We start from the raw sequence: 16,784 nt of genomic DNA, 5'->3' as shown, positions 1-16,784 counted from the left end.
CTTTTATACATGCCCTTTTACATTGGCCTCAAAACACTCAAGATGAGAATAAAAATTGAATATCCACTGTATATTCATATACAAAGAGTAAAAACAGAACAAACTTGGCCCTATTCTAATTTAATTAACAGGGAGTTAGACGATTTTGACCTGGTAAAAATTGTATGTAAAAGTAAGTAACAACATACTCATTAGTACTACTTCTTTTTACTTTTTGCTTTTGTGAATTGGCCCCACTTGTTTTATGTTTGAGTCAATAATTGACATTGAATGTGTATGTCATCATCTTTGTAACTCCATAGGAAATGGCTATGACTAATGTTTATGAAACAAAGGAACTGGCTCAGGTGAAGAAAATGTAACATTAGATATGAAAAGTGACAACCCACAGTTCCAGGTGAAGTGTTTTACAATGATTCAGCTAGCTGATGGGAAATTTGTTCATATCCATTCAGAAATGGGCTGTGAACAAATGTTTCATACATTTTTACAAACCACAGTAGTTAACACAACTTAACATGTTGTATATTGGTGCAGAATTTTGATTATGTGCATTTTTTTATGTTTTGCTTTTCTGTCCTTAATTTTATAATGTTTTTAGAAACTTTACAAATAAGTTTGATTTGACAATACGCTACTAGTAAAGTTCAGTGTTATTTCCATTCAGTAAGAAAAATCGGGAAGCTATGCTCCTATCTGTTGTTGCTTGCTGAGCAGTGTTTTAATTGGAAATTTGTGGAATTTACTGTAGAGCTGTGATTCAAAAGTCACCAACTGCAGCTCCTTTAGAAATTGTTCTGTCACTAGAAAGTGTTTCCTACTGAAATTCATAGTAGGTAATCTGGTGTCCCAAGTATTTTAGAAAGAGTAGCAGAGGGGCATTAAATGAATCTAATTACGTTATATACTTGTATGGCCCAAATATGTATCTCCCCTAGTAATAAATTCTCAAATTAAAAATGTCCTCTTTTAGAAGGGTGTGTTGCTGTCTCCAGAAATTCAGGAACTTGTGTTCTTGTTTTCACAGATCATCGCATGAAGGTGGTGGGTGCCCAGGGAGCTTCTACCAGATGGAGTCCTACGTCTGTCCAAGTGGTTTGTAGGGTGCAATTAAAATCTCTGCCTAAGACCTCCTTGTGGCCACATCAGGGTATTTAATTGGAAGAATCCAATGTCTCTTTGTCATGTGTTGTAACTGGGAGTGAGCTTTCGTGGTCCTCGAAGGATATTTTCCACTTTTCCTTTGTCAGTTGAAGCACTATGTTTCTGTACCAGAAGTTTAATAGATGTGCAATGATGAGCAAGCAGGGGCACCCGGTGAAGGTCTGACCACCAAAGACCTGTGCGCCCTTTCCACCACCAGTAGGCACAAGAAAGCTTCTGATCCACAAACTCAGGTCATTACAACATCCCCACTGAGGGCCCAGGCAGGTGCTGGTATGACGTGTGAGCAGGACTGCTGGTATGAGGTAGAGGGGTCAGTCTCAGGGTCCCAGCAGAACAACCACTAGGTCCACAGAGGCAATATTCTCAGTTCCATTGTCACACTCACATCTGCTGTCTGCACTGGCCAGACATATATTTAATCAGTGATTTTCAGATTATGTCAGGTAATTTTCCCTGACCACAGGAACTTCACACAACTGCATCAATCCTACATACTGGCTCTCTAAAAGCGCAGTCACTTGGACCTTAACCCATTTTCAAGAAACATTGCTTCTTGGTTTTTGGTACCCTCTCTGAATGTTTATGTCATTTTCCAGCACATAGATTGTGTTCTATCTCTATTCATGAGTGGAGCAATTTCCTGAACTTCTTTACGTATCAATGCTTCCTTTGTCTTTGCCCTTTTGAGCTGACATCCATGCAATCCCAAGAAGGAGTGCCATGGACCACAATGCAAGTAAGGGTACTCAGCTTCTTGTCCATCTAGGAGGTGAAAGATAAACGTAATTAGGGCTTTGTGGGATGCCAGTAACTTTCGTGCTTTGTGACACATGCCTGCTGTACTATTGAAAGTTATGCCTCATGTCCCTTATTTGAGATATCTGATTTGTCCAGCACTAAATGCATACAGTTTATTTCATGTTCATCTCATAAAAAATCCAACTTGAAAGACTTAATGACTTGCTTACCTGAGGTTAAGCTTTGAGTGTATCCATAGGCTGTTACTGTAACAGAAAAAGAAAACACTTAATTTTTCATGTAGGCAATGGACATTCCAAGACACCTCTAATCTGGGTTGTGGTGTCTACTTCTAAAAATATTCATGTACAATCACTTACCTCTGCTTTGTCTTTGCCCACAGAACAAATTCATTTGATTCATTATAACTTATTAGACTCCTGATTCTTATAAACATCAAAGATTTCTTGTTAATACAGACCAATCAGACAAAAGTTTATAACATATAAGTTTAAAACAATACAACAGAGTACAAAACATGATTTCAAAACAACTCATAAATATGTATGTGTTGCAATAGTGACAGGAGAGCAGCCTCTTGCAAATAGAAATATGATTCAAGGGTGTCTGTATAGGAATTGCTCTGTCTAGCTCTATCCCTCTCTTTGTCTGCTATGCAACCAGTACAACACAGCCACACCTACAGTCACCTGTCATGTTTAACTCTATCTTAGTTACTTTTTTACAGCCCGGTTTACAAATGCAGGTTTTGTGCTTGGTTGGTGATGTGAGTCACGGCACGCTGAAAGTTCAATGAATAAAATAACAGGTGCATTTCTGTGGTTTTGCACATTTGAGTCAAAGCCTTAGCTCACTGTTTTAACTGTGTTTTTCAGTGAATGTCTATGTTTTTTACAATACACTTTATTCCCAGCCCCAGGGTGCACAGGTTTCGCTGAGCGCAGCAGGGCTTGGTCACAGGCCTGTCTACAACCACTACTGCACAAGGCATTTGGCACTGTTCCTTTCTGTCTCTCTGTCTCACAACCCTGGTGTCTTTCTCAGCACTTTGTGGAAGCCATGAATTGTATTTTTTCACAAAAGTGCACATTAATTAACTTCTTAAAATGGTGGCTCTCTAGATGGCGAACCCACCTTGAGTGGATTATCACACACAGGTTTCTTTGTTTTGTTCTTACTGGTCTATTAGAGAAGTTTGTTATGCTTCTGGGTCCCTCTTACCACAGTCTGGGTTCAGACACTTTTGTTGTGCCTCATCATTCCTGTGGAATTTATTTTCCAAAGCTCAGTAGATTAATCATAATCGAGTCACAAATTTGAAGATGAGAAAAACGTCTGCAGAAGATTTCACTAACCAATCCCATTTGTTTAAAAATGTAAGTGTGGTTTAGAGAATTTCTGAATCACTGGATTCTGACTTTAAATGGCAGAGCTATTCAAGATGGTACTTTCCTACAGAGCACAGCAGCAAAAACACTGCAGGGCTGAAGTTGGCAACTTATCAGGTAAAGTTTAAAACGCTTTACCTGAGCAAGTTATATAACATCCAACAACTGGAAGTTGTGGGATTTATTATAACAATTAATTTGATACCAAACTTCTAGTACCTGTTACTTAAGGGGACTTTTAAAATTAAAATACATTCTCCCAATTCTAGCCTATGGAGGCCATTCACTACAATGAGGGAAAAACGAATTTGGCTGTTTTTACCTCACCAGGGCTTATAAAACTATTTTTATAAAGTCCCTGCTTATAGTTACATGGCACCCAGCCCTAGGGGCACACAGGGCACACCTTAGGGGTGACTTATATGTAAAAATAAGGTAGTTTAAGACTTTGGAACTACTTTTAATTCCAAAGTCGAATTTGCATATAACTTTAATTTAAAAGCAGCCAGCAAGGCAGGCCTGCCTTTAAAATGACCCTGGGCACCTCAGCAGTGCACCTATGGGTGCACTACCTATGCTGTGGTCCCTAAACCTACATGCCCTACCATCTTCTAGGGACTTATAGGTAGGTTAACTTAGCCAATTATAATTAGCCTAATTTGCATATTGATTTTACACAGAGCACAGGCCCTGGGACTGGTTAGCAGTACCCAGGGCACCATCAGGAAAACACCTGCAAAAAGTGGAAAATGGGGGCAAAAAGTTAGGGGGCCTCTACTTTTCCCCCTCATAAGTCTCCAGTATAATGTACCAGTAGTACCCAGGGCATGGGTAGTAAAGGGGTTACCAGGGCTACAACACTGTATTGTGCCACCCAGTGCCTACTTGAGAGAGTCCCTGCACACACCATGTGCTGCAAGGTCACTATTATTGCCTTAATATAAATAGGTCACTTCTAAGCTAGGCCCAGGAGTCAGGGTGCATTATGTTAAAGGTGTGGATAAAGCATGATTTAATGTAAGTAACCTGCAGTCTATAGGATAACATGGTCTGTCTACTGAGCAAACTCGAGATAGCCAGCTCCATTATGGTACCACTGAATTGTATCATGTTTGGCCTCAAACTCCATGCTTTTTTACCCTGACACGATTCCTGTGTCAAAGGTGAGCTGGAATGCGCATGTGTGCCACCCTGTGCCTTGGTAGGCTCCCCTGAGCCATTTGCCAAGACAAGAGTCTACCCTCCTGCTGGTTGTTCTAACACGTCCACAGGATGGGAGACAAAGGACCTCAGCAGGACGGAGGTCCCAGGATGGCTAGTGAAAGAGTAATCGTGGAGGTGGGCCTCAAAGGCTTCACTGCCCTTTATATGTGATTAACTTATCCCCACAGTGGGGGACAAAGACCTTCCAGTGCCTCAGGCAGATTAGCATGCACGCAGTCCGGAAAAGTAGTGAGTCAAAAGTAGTGAGTTCTGTGCAGAAAGGTGATTTTCACCAACAGGATATTGTCACCTCAGAGGCAGATTAGCCGCAGGAACCAGTAGCCCAATGGCCACTGCAATTGCACAAAACTTTCTAAAAAAAAAAGTGTGCTGGTGATTCTGTAGCGCACATAAAGTTTTGGGGTAATCCGTCAAGCGGGGCTGAGAAAAAGGTGAGTCAAAAGTTGTGTTTTTAATGTTAATTCGCATAAGAAATTGAACACGACCACAGCCCGAACCGCTGAACACCAGACTTGGCACAACACTCCCTTCCAGAGCACAGATTGTGTTTGTGCTTATTTGGTGTAAATCTGTTCAGTAGTTCTTCAGATATTAAAGGTACAATTAATGTGCATATCCAGGGCAGAGGAAGTTCTGGCAGCCTTTTTGGGACTCTGCTGCAGCCGTGTCAAGTGTAAAAATAGGAAAAGGGGCCAGGGTAGGGACACCCTGACTGCCTAGCTCTGGCGGTGGGGTCCCAGAGGAACAACCGCAGGAGAAAAAAAGCATTTGAAAAAACTTTTTTGCTGCAAATTTGTGAAATTTGTGAATTTGTGACAAATTTAAAAAACAAGTGCTCCATGATTGATTTTTTTAAAGCCCCCGGGTGGGCCATGTCCCAGAGGGCAATGTAAGCAATAAAGAGGGGTGCATGGGTCCCCCTCCTGGGCTTCTCAGGGGCTTCTTTTTCATTTTATGTGGGGGGGCTGTGCCGCACCCCCCCCCAAACTCTGCGACCGCCACCTCCCTGGGGCAGAATCACGAAAGTAAAGAAAGGGGCCCGCCTGCCCCACCAGCAGCCCAGTAAACAGAAAATACCAAAATCACTCAGAGTGTGGCCTCAGATCTGTCTTTGGAGTGAGCAGCGTGGTGAAGCAGAGCGGATAGCCCTACCACAGAGGCTCGCACCTCATACAGCAAAAGTGCGCCTCACATGCCTATCCAGGGCAACATTGGAGAGGAAATATGTATCACCACTAGGTAGTTATAGTTAGGACCATGCCAGTGCAGCCTGAGTGAAATAACGTCCACGTTATTTCACAGCCATTTACCACTGCACTTAAGTAACTTAGAAGTCACCTATATGTCTAACCTTTACCTGGTAAAGGTTGGGTGCTAAGTTACTTAGTGTGTGGGCACCCTGGCACTAGCCAAGGTGCCCCCACATCATTCAGGGCAAACTCCCCGGACTTTGTGAGTGCGGGGACACCATTTCACGCGTGCACTATACATAGGTCACTACCTATGTATAGCGTCACAATGGTAACTCTGAACATGGCCATGTAACATGTCTAAGATCATGGAATTGTCACCCCAATGCCATTCTGGCATTGGGGAGACAATTCCATGATCCCCTGAGTCTCTGGCACAGACCCGGGTACTGCCAAACTGCCTTTCCCGGGGTTTCACTGCAGCTGCTGCCAACCCCTCAGTTAGGTTTCTTCCCTCCTGGGGTCCAGCCAGGCCTGGCCCAGGAAGGCAGAACAAAGGACTTCCTCAGAGGGAGGGTGTTACACCCTCTCCCTTTGGAAATAGGTGTCAAGGCTGGGGAGGAGAAGCCTCCCCCAGCCTCTGGAAATGCTTTGATGGGCACAGATGGTGCCCATCTCTGCATAAAATGGTCTACACCGGTTCAGGGATCCCCCAGCCCTGATCTGGCGCGAAACTGGACAAAGGAAAGGGGAGTGACCACTCCCCTGACCTCCCAGGGGAGGTGCCCAGAGCTCCTCCAGCATGCCCCAGACCTCTGCCATCTTGGATTCAGAGGTGTGCTGGCACACTGGACTGCTCTGACTGGCCAGGGCCAGCAGGTGACGTCAGAGACTCCTTCTGATAGACTCTTACCTGTGTTACTAGCCTATCCTCCTTCCTAGGTAGCCAAACCTCCTTTTCTGGCTATTTAGGGTCACTGCTTTGGGGAATTCTTCAGATACCGAATGCAAGAGCTCACCAGAGTTCCTCTGCACTTCTCTCTTCACATTCTGCCAAAGGATCGACCGCTTACTGCTCAGGACGCCTAAAAAACCCCAACAAAGTAGCAAAGACAACTACTGCAACCTTGTATCGCTTCATCCTGCCGGCTTTCTCGCCTGTTTTCTGGTGGTGCATGCTCTGAGGGTACCCTGCCTCCTTCTTGCACCAGAAGCTCTGAAGAAATCTCCCGTGGGTCGACGGAATCTTCCCCCTGCAACCGCAGGCAACAAAAGACTGCATAACAAGTTTGGTGGAGGTAAGTCATTGCCTCCCCACGCTAGACTGCATTGCTGGGTACCGTTTGATTTGCAGCTGCTCCGGCTCCTGTGCACTCTTCCAGGGTTTCCTTCGTGCACAGCCAAGCCTGGGTACCTGACACTCTAACCTGCAGTGCACAACCTTCTGAGTTGTCCTCCGGCATCGTGGGACTCCCTTTTCTGACTTCGGGTGGACTCCTCTTCCAAGTGCCTGTTTTGGTACTTCTGCGGGTGCTGCCTGCTTCTGTGAGGGCTCCCTGACTTGCTGGACTCCCCCTCTGTCTCCTCACGCAATTGGCGACATCCTGGACCTTCCTGGGCCACAGCAGCATCCAAAAACCCTAACCGCGACTCTTGCAGCTAGCAAGGCTTGTTTGCAGTCTTTCTGCACGGAAATCCCTCTGCACGACTCTTCACGACGTGGGACATCCATCCTCCAAAGGGGAAGTTCCTAGTCCTCTTCGTTCTTGCAGAAACCAAAGCTTCTTCCATCCGGTGGCAGCTTCTTTGCACCCTCAGCTGGCATTTCCTGGGCATCTGCCCACTCTCAACATTGTCGCGACTCTTGTACTTGGTCCCCTTGTTTCACAGGTACTCAGGTCTGGAAATCCATTGTTGTTGCATTGCTGGTGTTGGTCTTCCTTGCAGAATTCCCCTATCACAACTTCGGTGCTCTTTGGGGAACTTAGGTGCACTTTACACCTACTTTTCAGGGTCTTGGGGTGGGCTATTTTTCTAACCCTCACTGTTTTCTTACAGTCCCAGCGACCCTCTACATGCTCACATAGGTTAGGGGTCCATTTTTGGTTTGCATTCCACTTTTGGAGTATATGGTTTGTGTTGCCCCTATACCTATGTGCTCCTATTGCAATCTACTGTAACTTTACATTGCTTGCATTATTTCCTTTTGCTATTACTGCATATTTTTGGTATTGTGTACATATATCTTGTGTATATTTGGCATCCTCATACTGAGGGTACTCACTGAGATACTTTTGGCATATTGTCATAAAAATAAAGTACCTTTATTTTTAGTATATCTGTGTATTGTGTTTTCTTATGATATTGTGCATATGACACCAGTGGTATAGTAGGAGCTTTGCATGTCTCCTAGTTCAGCCTAAGCTGCTCTGCTATAGCTACCTTGTATCAGCCTAAGCTGCTAGAAACACCTCTTCTACACTAATAAGGGATAACTGGACCTGGTACAGAGTGTAAGTACCCCTTGGTACCCACTACAAGCCAGGCCAGCCTCCTACACCTCCCCATGCCAGACAGCAATCCTGTGTACTCCGTGATCTGCAACTGTTCGGGCTTTTGTGCACTTTTCCAAGACTTCCTTTATGCACAGCCTAGCCTGGGTCCCCATCACTCCGTCCTGCATTGCCCAACTCGCTGAGTTGGACTCCAACGTCGTGGGACCCTCCTTTGTGACTCTGAGTGCCTTTTCTGGTACTTCTGCGGGTGATGCCTGCTTCTGCGGGGGCTCTCTGAGTTGCTGAGTGCCCCCTGTGTCTCCTCTTCCAAGGGGCAACATCCTGGTCCTTCCTGGGCCCTAGCAGCACCCAAAATCCTTGACCGTGACTCTTGCAGCTAGCAAGGCTTGTTTGTGGTATTTCTGCGTGGAAACAACTCTGCATCCTCCAGCACGCCGTGGGACATCTTCTGACTAAAGGAGAAGTCCCTGGCACCTTCCGTTGTTGCAGAATCTTCAGCTTCTTCCACCTAGAGGCAGCCCTTTTGCACCTTCATCCGGGGTTTAGTGGGCTCCTGTCCCCCCTGGACACTTGCGTGACTCTTGGACTTAGTCCCCTTCCTTTACAGGTCCTCAGGTCCAGGAATCCATTTACAGTGTTTTGCTGGTGGTCATTGTTCTTGCAGAATCTCCTATCTCGACTATACTGTCTTTCCGGGGTAGTAGGGTAACTTTACTCCTACTTTTCAGGGTCTTGGGGTTGGGTATCTTGGACACCCTTAGTGTTTTCTAACAGTCCCAGCGACCTTCTACACACTACACTAGGCCTAGGGTCTATTTGTGGTTCGCATTCCACGTTTGGAGTATATGGTTTGTGTTGCCACTAGGCCTATTTCTACCTATTGCATTCTATTGTGATTCTACATTGTTTGCACTACTTTTCTTACTGTTACTTACCTGTTTTGGGTTTGTGTACATATCATTTGTGTATATTACTTACCTCCTAAGTGAGGGAATCCTCTGAGATACTTTTGGCATATTGTCACTAAAATAAAGTACCTTTATTTTTAGTAACTCTGAGTATTGTGTTTTCTTGTGATATTGTGCTATATGATATAAGTGGTATGGTAGGAGCTTTGCATGTCTCCTAGTTCAGCCTAAACTGCTTTGTCATAGCTACCTCTATCAGCCTAAGCTGCTAGAAACACCTCTATTCTACTAATAAGGGATAACTGGACCTGGCACAAGGTGTAAGTACCACAAGGTACCCACTATAAGCCAAGCCAGCCTCCTACACACGACGAGGAAACAGTTGCAGTTGCTGGCAGGAGCTGGAGTTACAATGTTGCAGAAGGCTTCTTGCTTCTTTATTGCAGGCTTTGTAGAGTTCCTGGATGCCCAGATGCAGTTTCTTCAGGTCAGAAGTTGAAGCAGGAAGGCAGAAGATTCCTGCTGGATTCTTGCAATCCGAATCTGATGAAATACCCAGCAGAGAGCCCCTAAGTAGCCCTGTTAGGAGGAGTGGTCAGTGAAGTGAGTGTCCACCTATCAGGAGGGAGCTATGGCGTCACCTGCCTGGCCTGGCCACTCAGATGCTCCCAGAGTGTCCTGCCCATCTGGAAATCAAGATGGCTGAACACAGGAAAACTCTGAAGGAGCCCCACCCCTGGGGTGGAGATGGATAGGGGAGTGGTCACTCCCCTTTAATTTGTCCAGTTTCGCACCAGAGCAGGGACTTGGGGTCCCAGGACCGGTGTAGACTGGTTTATGCAAGGAGGGCACGAAATGTGCCCTTCAAAACAAATCCAGTGGCTTGGGAGGCTACCCCTCCCAAGCATGTAACACATTTTCCAAAGGGAGAGGGTGTAACATCCCTCTCCCAAAGGAAGTCCTTTGTTCTGCCTTCCTGGGACTTGATTAAATCAAGTAACAGGAGGGCACAAACCTGTCCGTGTGGGTGGAAGCAGCTGGGGCAGCCTTGAAAACCCCAGAAGGCTGGCATGGCAGTACTGGAAGTCCACTGTGGAGCCCCCAGGGTGCATGGAATCACAAAAACAATGCCAGGCTTAGCATTGGGGTATTCTTCCTACATGTTTGACACCAAACATGGCCATATTCGGAGTTACCATTGTGAAGCTGTACATAGGTATTGACCTATGTTTAGTGCACACTTAAAATGGCATCCAGCACTCACGAAGCCTGCGGAATTGGCCCTGGACAATGTGGGGGCATCTCTGCTAGTGCAGGGGTTACCTCACACTCAGTTACTCTGCACTCAGCCTTCAGGGTTGTAAGGTTTAGTATATGGGTGAATAATAAGTGTCCTGGTGCAGTGTAAATGGCAGTGAAAAGGTGCATGCACCTTTTCACACAGGCTACAATGGCAGTCCTGTAGATGCTTTGCATGGGCTCCCTATGGGTGGCAAATGAAATGCTGCAGCCCATAGATATCCCCTGGAACCCCAATGCCCTGGGTACCTAAGTACCATATACAAGGGACTTATAAGGGGGCACCAGTATGCCAATTGTGGATTGAGTACTGAGTTAACAGTATCCAAATAATCATAATTTAAGGGAGAGAGCATAACTACTGGGGTCCTGATTAGCAGGATCCTAGTAGGCACAGTCAAACACACTGACAAACAGGCCAACAATGGGGGTAACCATGATGGAAGGAAGTTACCTTCCTACAGTCGTCATGCAGATTATATAGTGCTTGAACCCCCAGGCCCTTTCTGGAATGCTGCACAAACATCCATGTCTCCAGTGGATGCTAGATGCTTATCTGTGCAGAATGACAGCTCTGGCATCTAATTCCACATCCTGATGGACTAGCAAGTGCCTCTTACACATGAAGAGCCTTTGAACTGATGTCACAAATTGATTTTTTTGCCTCCTAATCATAATAGTCTCCAAGCAGCAGGGGAAGCCCTTAAAATACCATACGGTTTGCCCAGATATAGGTGTAGTCAATTGTAATTCCACGCTAATCCTCTGCTAGCCAGGAGCCAGTACATGGCCCCTTCCTCCTCACTGACCCCTGAAATTTTTTCTGAAGGACTGATATTGGCCACTGCCCGTGCTGCTCAGTTCTGTGTCACATATAACTTGCCAATGCTTGTTCTGAATGCCCCCACCTGCCGTTTCCCTCTTCACCCCTCAAAGGTGTTAAAGTTGTCCAACCTAATCCAGGATGGAGAAGATGATATAGGTGTCACCTGCATGATTAATGAGTGACACTGCGAGATCACATCTGATCACTTGTGATGATGGCATGACACTTTAAGATCACATAGCATTCTGAGGAAGGGTTGGCTGTGGACTGTAATAGTAGTTGCTGGACCTGGCCCTTTTTATAGGGTCATCCCCAAACATTTTGCCTTCTTCCCCCTATTTTTTCTGACCTGTTTTAGTTCGCTCTAGGACTCTGGGCACTTCATCATTGCTAACCAGTGCTAAAGTGCATATGCTCTCTGTCTAAATTGTTTTGGTAATTGGCTTTTCCATTTTTGACATATTTGATTTACCAGCAGGTCCCTAGTAATGCCTAGTAGGCCTAGTAGGGCCTGTAAATCAAATGCTACTAGTGGGCCTGCCGCACTGATTGTGGCACCCACAGGAGTAGCCCTGTAAATGTGTCTCAGACCTGCCATTCCAGTGTCTTTGTGTGCAGTTTTGTATTGCCAGTTCGACCTGGCAAGTGTACCCACTGACCATAGTCCAAAGCTCTTGCCATCTCTAGGTTCAGAGCTTGCAGTTTGTTTTTGTTCCATGATTCAAAGACGGGGCTACGCCCAATTCACAAAGGGTCTCAATCTGATATCACGGAGACGCCTTTATTCAAGAGTCTACTGGTGAGTTATACTGTTATGAATGAGTATATGCATATTTGTTCTAACCTTTTCTTTTCAGATCTCTCTCCCTGCAGTTCCCTACCCTAATTCCCTTCCCCTCACCAGGCTTCATCATAACTCTGTGCTCTAATAGCTTTCTGAGTTGGTGACGCCGGGAGGTGGGCCTTTTGTTCAGCAGTGTGCAGATCCCGAGGAAAGGGCACTGTGACAACCTGAGTTATATTCTAGAGAAGTCCCTTGTTACTGTCTGATGCGCTCTCCATTTTCGGTACCACGTGAATTCTGGAAATCAAAATCAACTCCTAGCCACAGACACATGGAGCATCAACACACAGAAGTGAAACATTCTCACGTGTCATCCATGACCCACATGGATCGACAAAAGATCTGGTTGCCTAACTGGCAGACCAATTTCAACATACAGAAGAGGCCAGTAGGTCATGCTTTCCTGGCAGGTGACACATAAATAAAGGCATGTCCTGCCACTATAATCAGTTGCTGCCACCAGTGACAGACATAAGTAGCCCATTGAGCAGACATCAGTCATACTCAGTAAAAGAATTGGTGCACATAGTGTGACCTTTTAGGCGTTATATCCCCTCTAAGGGTTGTCAATTGTGTCAGAGGAAGCCCTCAACCTCAACAGAACATGTTTGGATAGTCAAAAACCCACTCCAGACCTTTCTATGGTGAACCCTCAAGAGCCAGCGGGGGACCTTTTACTCCTTAACACATTCTTGCAGAGTCCATTAAGATAACCAGCTGCTCCTGAGGAACACCTATCAGACTTGACTTGTTAATTGTATGCATTTATATTGGAAAGAAGGCTGCATAGGGGACTACAATTGAGGCAGAGACACATTCTCCCCTACTGATCAGGGGCATGCATCAAGGCATCCCAGAGAGAGCTGACCCAGTGCTATGACAAGGATGATGCAATAAAAGCTTAAGGCCTCATGGAGGTAGAGTGGTCAGGTCTTTTTAAGTTTTCCTGAAGATTGCTGGAGCAAGTGAGGCAGGGCCTTCTTTCAAGAATCAGTGCAGATCACAAGTAAATTCCCCACCAGCAATCAGGGCCAGCACCTGGATTGCTGGTGAAGAGGAGTGCCTCAGCTATGGAAAGAAACCCTTGAAGAGAATCATAGAGCCGCAAACTCTATGTAAGAAAGGCAGGTGTGGTTGAGCATTAGTTGCACTATTATTGAGCACAAAAATGAACCACTGCCTCAATATACATATTTACATATATTTATATATACACACATCAATATATGTGAATGTGCACATATATATATATAAATATATATATATATATATATATATATATATATATATATATATATATATATATATATATATATATATATATATATATATAGTAGGTACCTATATATGTGTGTATATATATATATATATATATATATATATATATATATATATATATATATATATATATAATATATATCCTTTCTAAACTCCCTAATCCCTAAACCCCTACCCACCTTAAAAAATTCCTTGCCACCCAAAAACCGATACCCACCATAAAATTGCCCTTGCCACCCCAAAACCCATACCCACCTAAACCCTAAAAATTCCTTGCCACCCAAAAACCCAGACCCACCATAAATAATCCCCTGCCACCCAAAATCCCATACCAAAACCCCACAAAAATCCCTTGCCACCCAAAAGTCCGTACCAACCCTATAATTACCCTTGCCACCCAAAAACCCCAAACCACCCAAAATCCTTAAAATCTCTTACCACCCAAAAAAACATACCCACCCTAAACATGCCCTTGCCAACCCAAAACTCATAACCAGTCTACACCCTAAAAAAAGAAAACCTTTCCCGTATATATATTTACAACTATATATATATATGAACTCTATCCACTCTGGATCCCCCTCTGACCCCGTGCCCCCACTGCATCTACAACAAAGCCAGCCCAACCATCGCCCCCAAGCTTCGCGACATAATCAACACATCATTCGACACCGCCACCTTCCCAGACCCCTGGAAGCACGCAGAAATCACCGCACTCCTAAAAATGCCCAAAGCTGACCCAGACAAGACCTCTCCAACTACCGCCCCATCTTTCTCCTCCCTTTCCCCCCCAAGTTCACGGAAAAATTTGTAAACACACACCTATCTCACTTCCTGGAGGAAAACAACACACTTGACCCCTCCCAGTCCGGTTTCCACAAGAACCACAGCACAGAAACCGCCCTCATTGCATGCACTGACGACATCAGAACCAGAGTCGATAAGGGTGAGACCATCGCACTCATCCTCTTAGACCTCTCCGCGGACTTTGACACAGTCTGCCATCACGCACACTCATCCACAACGCAGGGATTTGACACAAAGCCCTAGACTGGCTCACCTCCTTCCTCACCGATAGAACCCAAAAAGTCCACCTCCCTCCTTTCCAATCCACTGCCACCAAAATCATCTGCGGTGTTCCCCAGGGATCCTCCCTCAGCCCCACCCTCTTCAACATTTACATGACCCCGCTCGCCAACATACTCCGACCATACGGAATCACCATCCTCTCCTATGCAGACGACACCCAAATCATAATCTCCCATCAATGCAACCCTACTACCGCCAAAACCTACCTCCACGCTGCACTCCTTGACACTGCCACCTGGATGACTGCCAACCACCCCAAGCTCAACTCCAATAAAACCGAAATAATCATTTTTGGACCAAACACAACCATATGGGATGACTCCTGGTGGCCCACCGCCCTAGGCCCCGCCCCTACCCCCGCAAACCACGCACACAACCTCTGCATCATCCTGGACCCCTCCCTCTCCGTGACCCAGCAAATCAACGCTGTCACCTCCTCCTGTTTTAACACACTCCGCACGCTGAAAAAACCTTCAAATGGATTCCCATAGAGACCAGAAAGACCATCACCCACGCACTCATCAGCAGCAGGCTAGACTACGGTAAGGCTCTCTACGCCGGCATCACACTCAAACTCAAACGCAAACTCCAGAGAATCCAGAACACGGCCGCAAGCCTCTTCCTGGATCTCCCTCGCCATGAGCACATCTCACCACACCTCAGATCCCTTCACTGGCTCCCCATTGACAAGAGGATCACCTTCAAAATCCTCATCCACATGCACAAATCCCTCCACAACGACGGCCCAGCCTACCTCAACCAAAGAGTAAACTTCCACACTCCCATCCGCCACCTCCGATCTGCCGACCTCGCACTCGTCACAATCCCTGCATCAAACGCACCACCATAGGAGGCAGATCCTTCTCCTACCTCGCCCCCGGAGGCAGAAACAGGGGGTAGAAACTGGACATAGGCATAAAAAGAGGGCAGGAAATAAGCATAAAAGAAGCAGAAAGGAATGGACAGAGGAAAGAAATGAGCAGAGAGGGAGAAACAGAAGGCAAGGAGAAACAGAAGGCAAGAAACAAGCAGTAAATGAACAGAGAGGCAGAAACAGAGGACAAGAAACAGACAGAGAAGCACAAACAGAGGGCAAGAAATGAGCAGGAAATGGGCAGAGGCACATACAGAAGTCAGGAAACTGACAGAAAGGCATAAGTAGAGGGCAAAAAATGGACAGAGAAGCATAAACAGAGGGCAAGAAACGAGCATTAATCAAGCAGAAAGGCACCTACAGAGGGAAGAAATGAGCAAGGAGGCAGAAACAGAAGACAAGAAACTAGCAGAAAATGGGCAGAGAAGCAGAAAGAGAGGACAGGAAATGGATAGAAAGGGAGAAACAGAGAGCAAGAAACATGTATAAAGGCAGAAACAGCGGGCAAGACGATGCAGGTTTGATGTTAAAGGTCATGCTTGGTGCAGGTTAGGGTGGATATAGGCGGTTGGACGACCCCCTTTGGCCATGCGCGGCAGTGGTTGAATTAACGTATAGTAGTTAAAATAACTTTATGTTAAAAAAAAATATTGAAATACCCTGAAAAGTGTTATAAGGACGTTATAGTTAGGTTCTGAATTTACTCGTGCAAAACCATAGAAATTCAGCAGTTATAGTTAGAGCTATTTAACCTCATTGGAACGTGTGTCAGCCACTGTCCGGCGCACGCACATCCTCCATGGTGCAGGTCACAACCAGTGGCTGACGTCAGGGAGGGGTTTTAAAAATCCTCTGGTGCGTCGCCAGGTAAGGACTTTGTTTTTATTTGAAAATCCCGCAGGAGACACAGAAGAGCTTCCGCGTCTCCTCCGACCTCTATCCACCCCTCTGTGACATCAGCACGTCGCGATGCACGCTGACATCACAGTTGGTTTTCCCTACCAGAGAAGGAAGCAGCAGGTAAGGCCGCTTTCTTCCCCGGTGGGGAAAACAGGCTTGAAAGGGCCTCCCCACCTTTCAGGAAGGCCTCGTTTGAAATGGAAGATTCTCTCCTTTTGAACGAGGCCTTCCTGAAATGGTTTCCTGGCCGTGGATCACAGCCATGCTGTGATCCATGAAAAAAGAACAAGTGATGGACGGAATGTTGAACAATGTCAAACATTCACCCCAGTACAGAGATCTGGGCCTAAATCCATTGTTTTTTTGCTACCCATGCCGTTCCAGTTTGGATCCAGCCAGGAAACCCCACTAGAAACCAGGGATTATACTTGGGGGAGTCAGCCCCTCTGAAAATGGGCTGCCCTCGCCCCACCCCCGGGGGCATATTTTCTTTCTAAAATACATCCCCAGGGGTCAAAAACA

The 16,784-nt window shown here is 45.8% G+C and overlaps 1 protein-coding gene across 3 annotated transcripts in view; it reads right to left on the bottom strand.

The window, feature by feature from the left end:
- LOC138283069 (integumentary mucin C.1-like) overlaps window positions 1–16,784 on the bottom strand; it is a 93,259-nt gene that overhangs the window by 61,910 nt on the left and 14,565 nt on the right. For all 3 annotated transcript variants that reach the window (XM_069221217.1, XM_069221218.1, XM_069221219.1), the window contains exon 2: window positions 2,136–2,171. In XM_069221217.1, the coding sequence (XP_069077318.1) occupies window positions 2,136–2,171 (36 nt within the window). The remainder of the gene's footprint in view (window positions 1–2,135; window positions 2,172–16,784) is intronic.

Source organism: Pleurodeles waltl, chromosome 2_2 (genome assembly GCF_031143425.1).
Source record: "Pleurodeles waltl isolate 20211129_DDA chromosome 2_2, aPleWal1.hap1.20221129, whole genome shotgun sequence".
NCBI lineage: Eukaryota > Metazoa > Chordata > Amphibia > Caudata > Salamandridae > Pleurodeles > Pleurodeles waltl.
The sequence above is the reverse complement of the archived record's forward strand: the minus strand, read 5'-3'. Positions and strand labels throughout refer to the sequence as shown.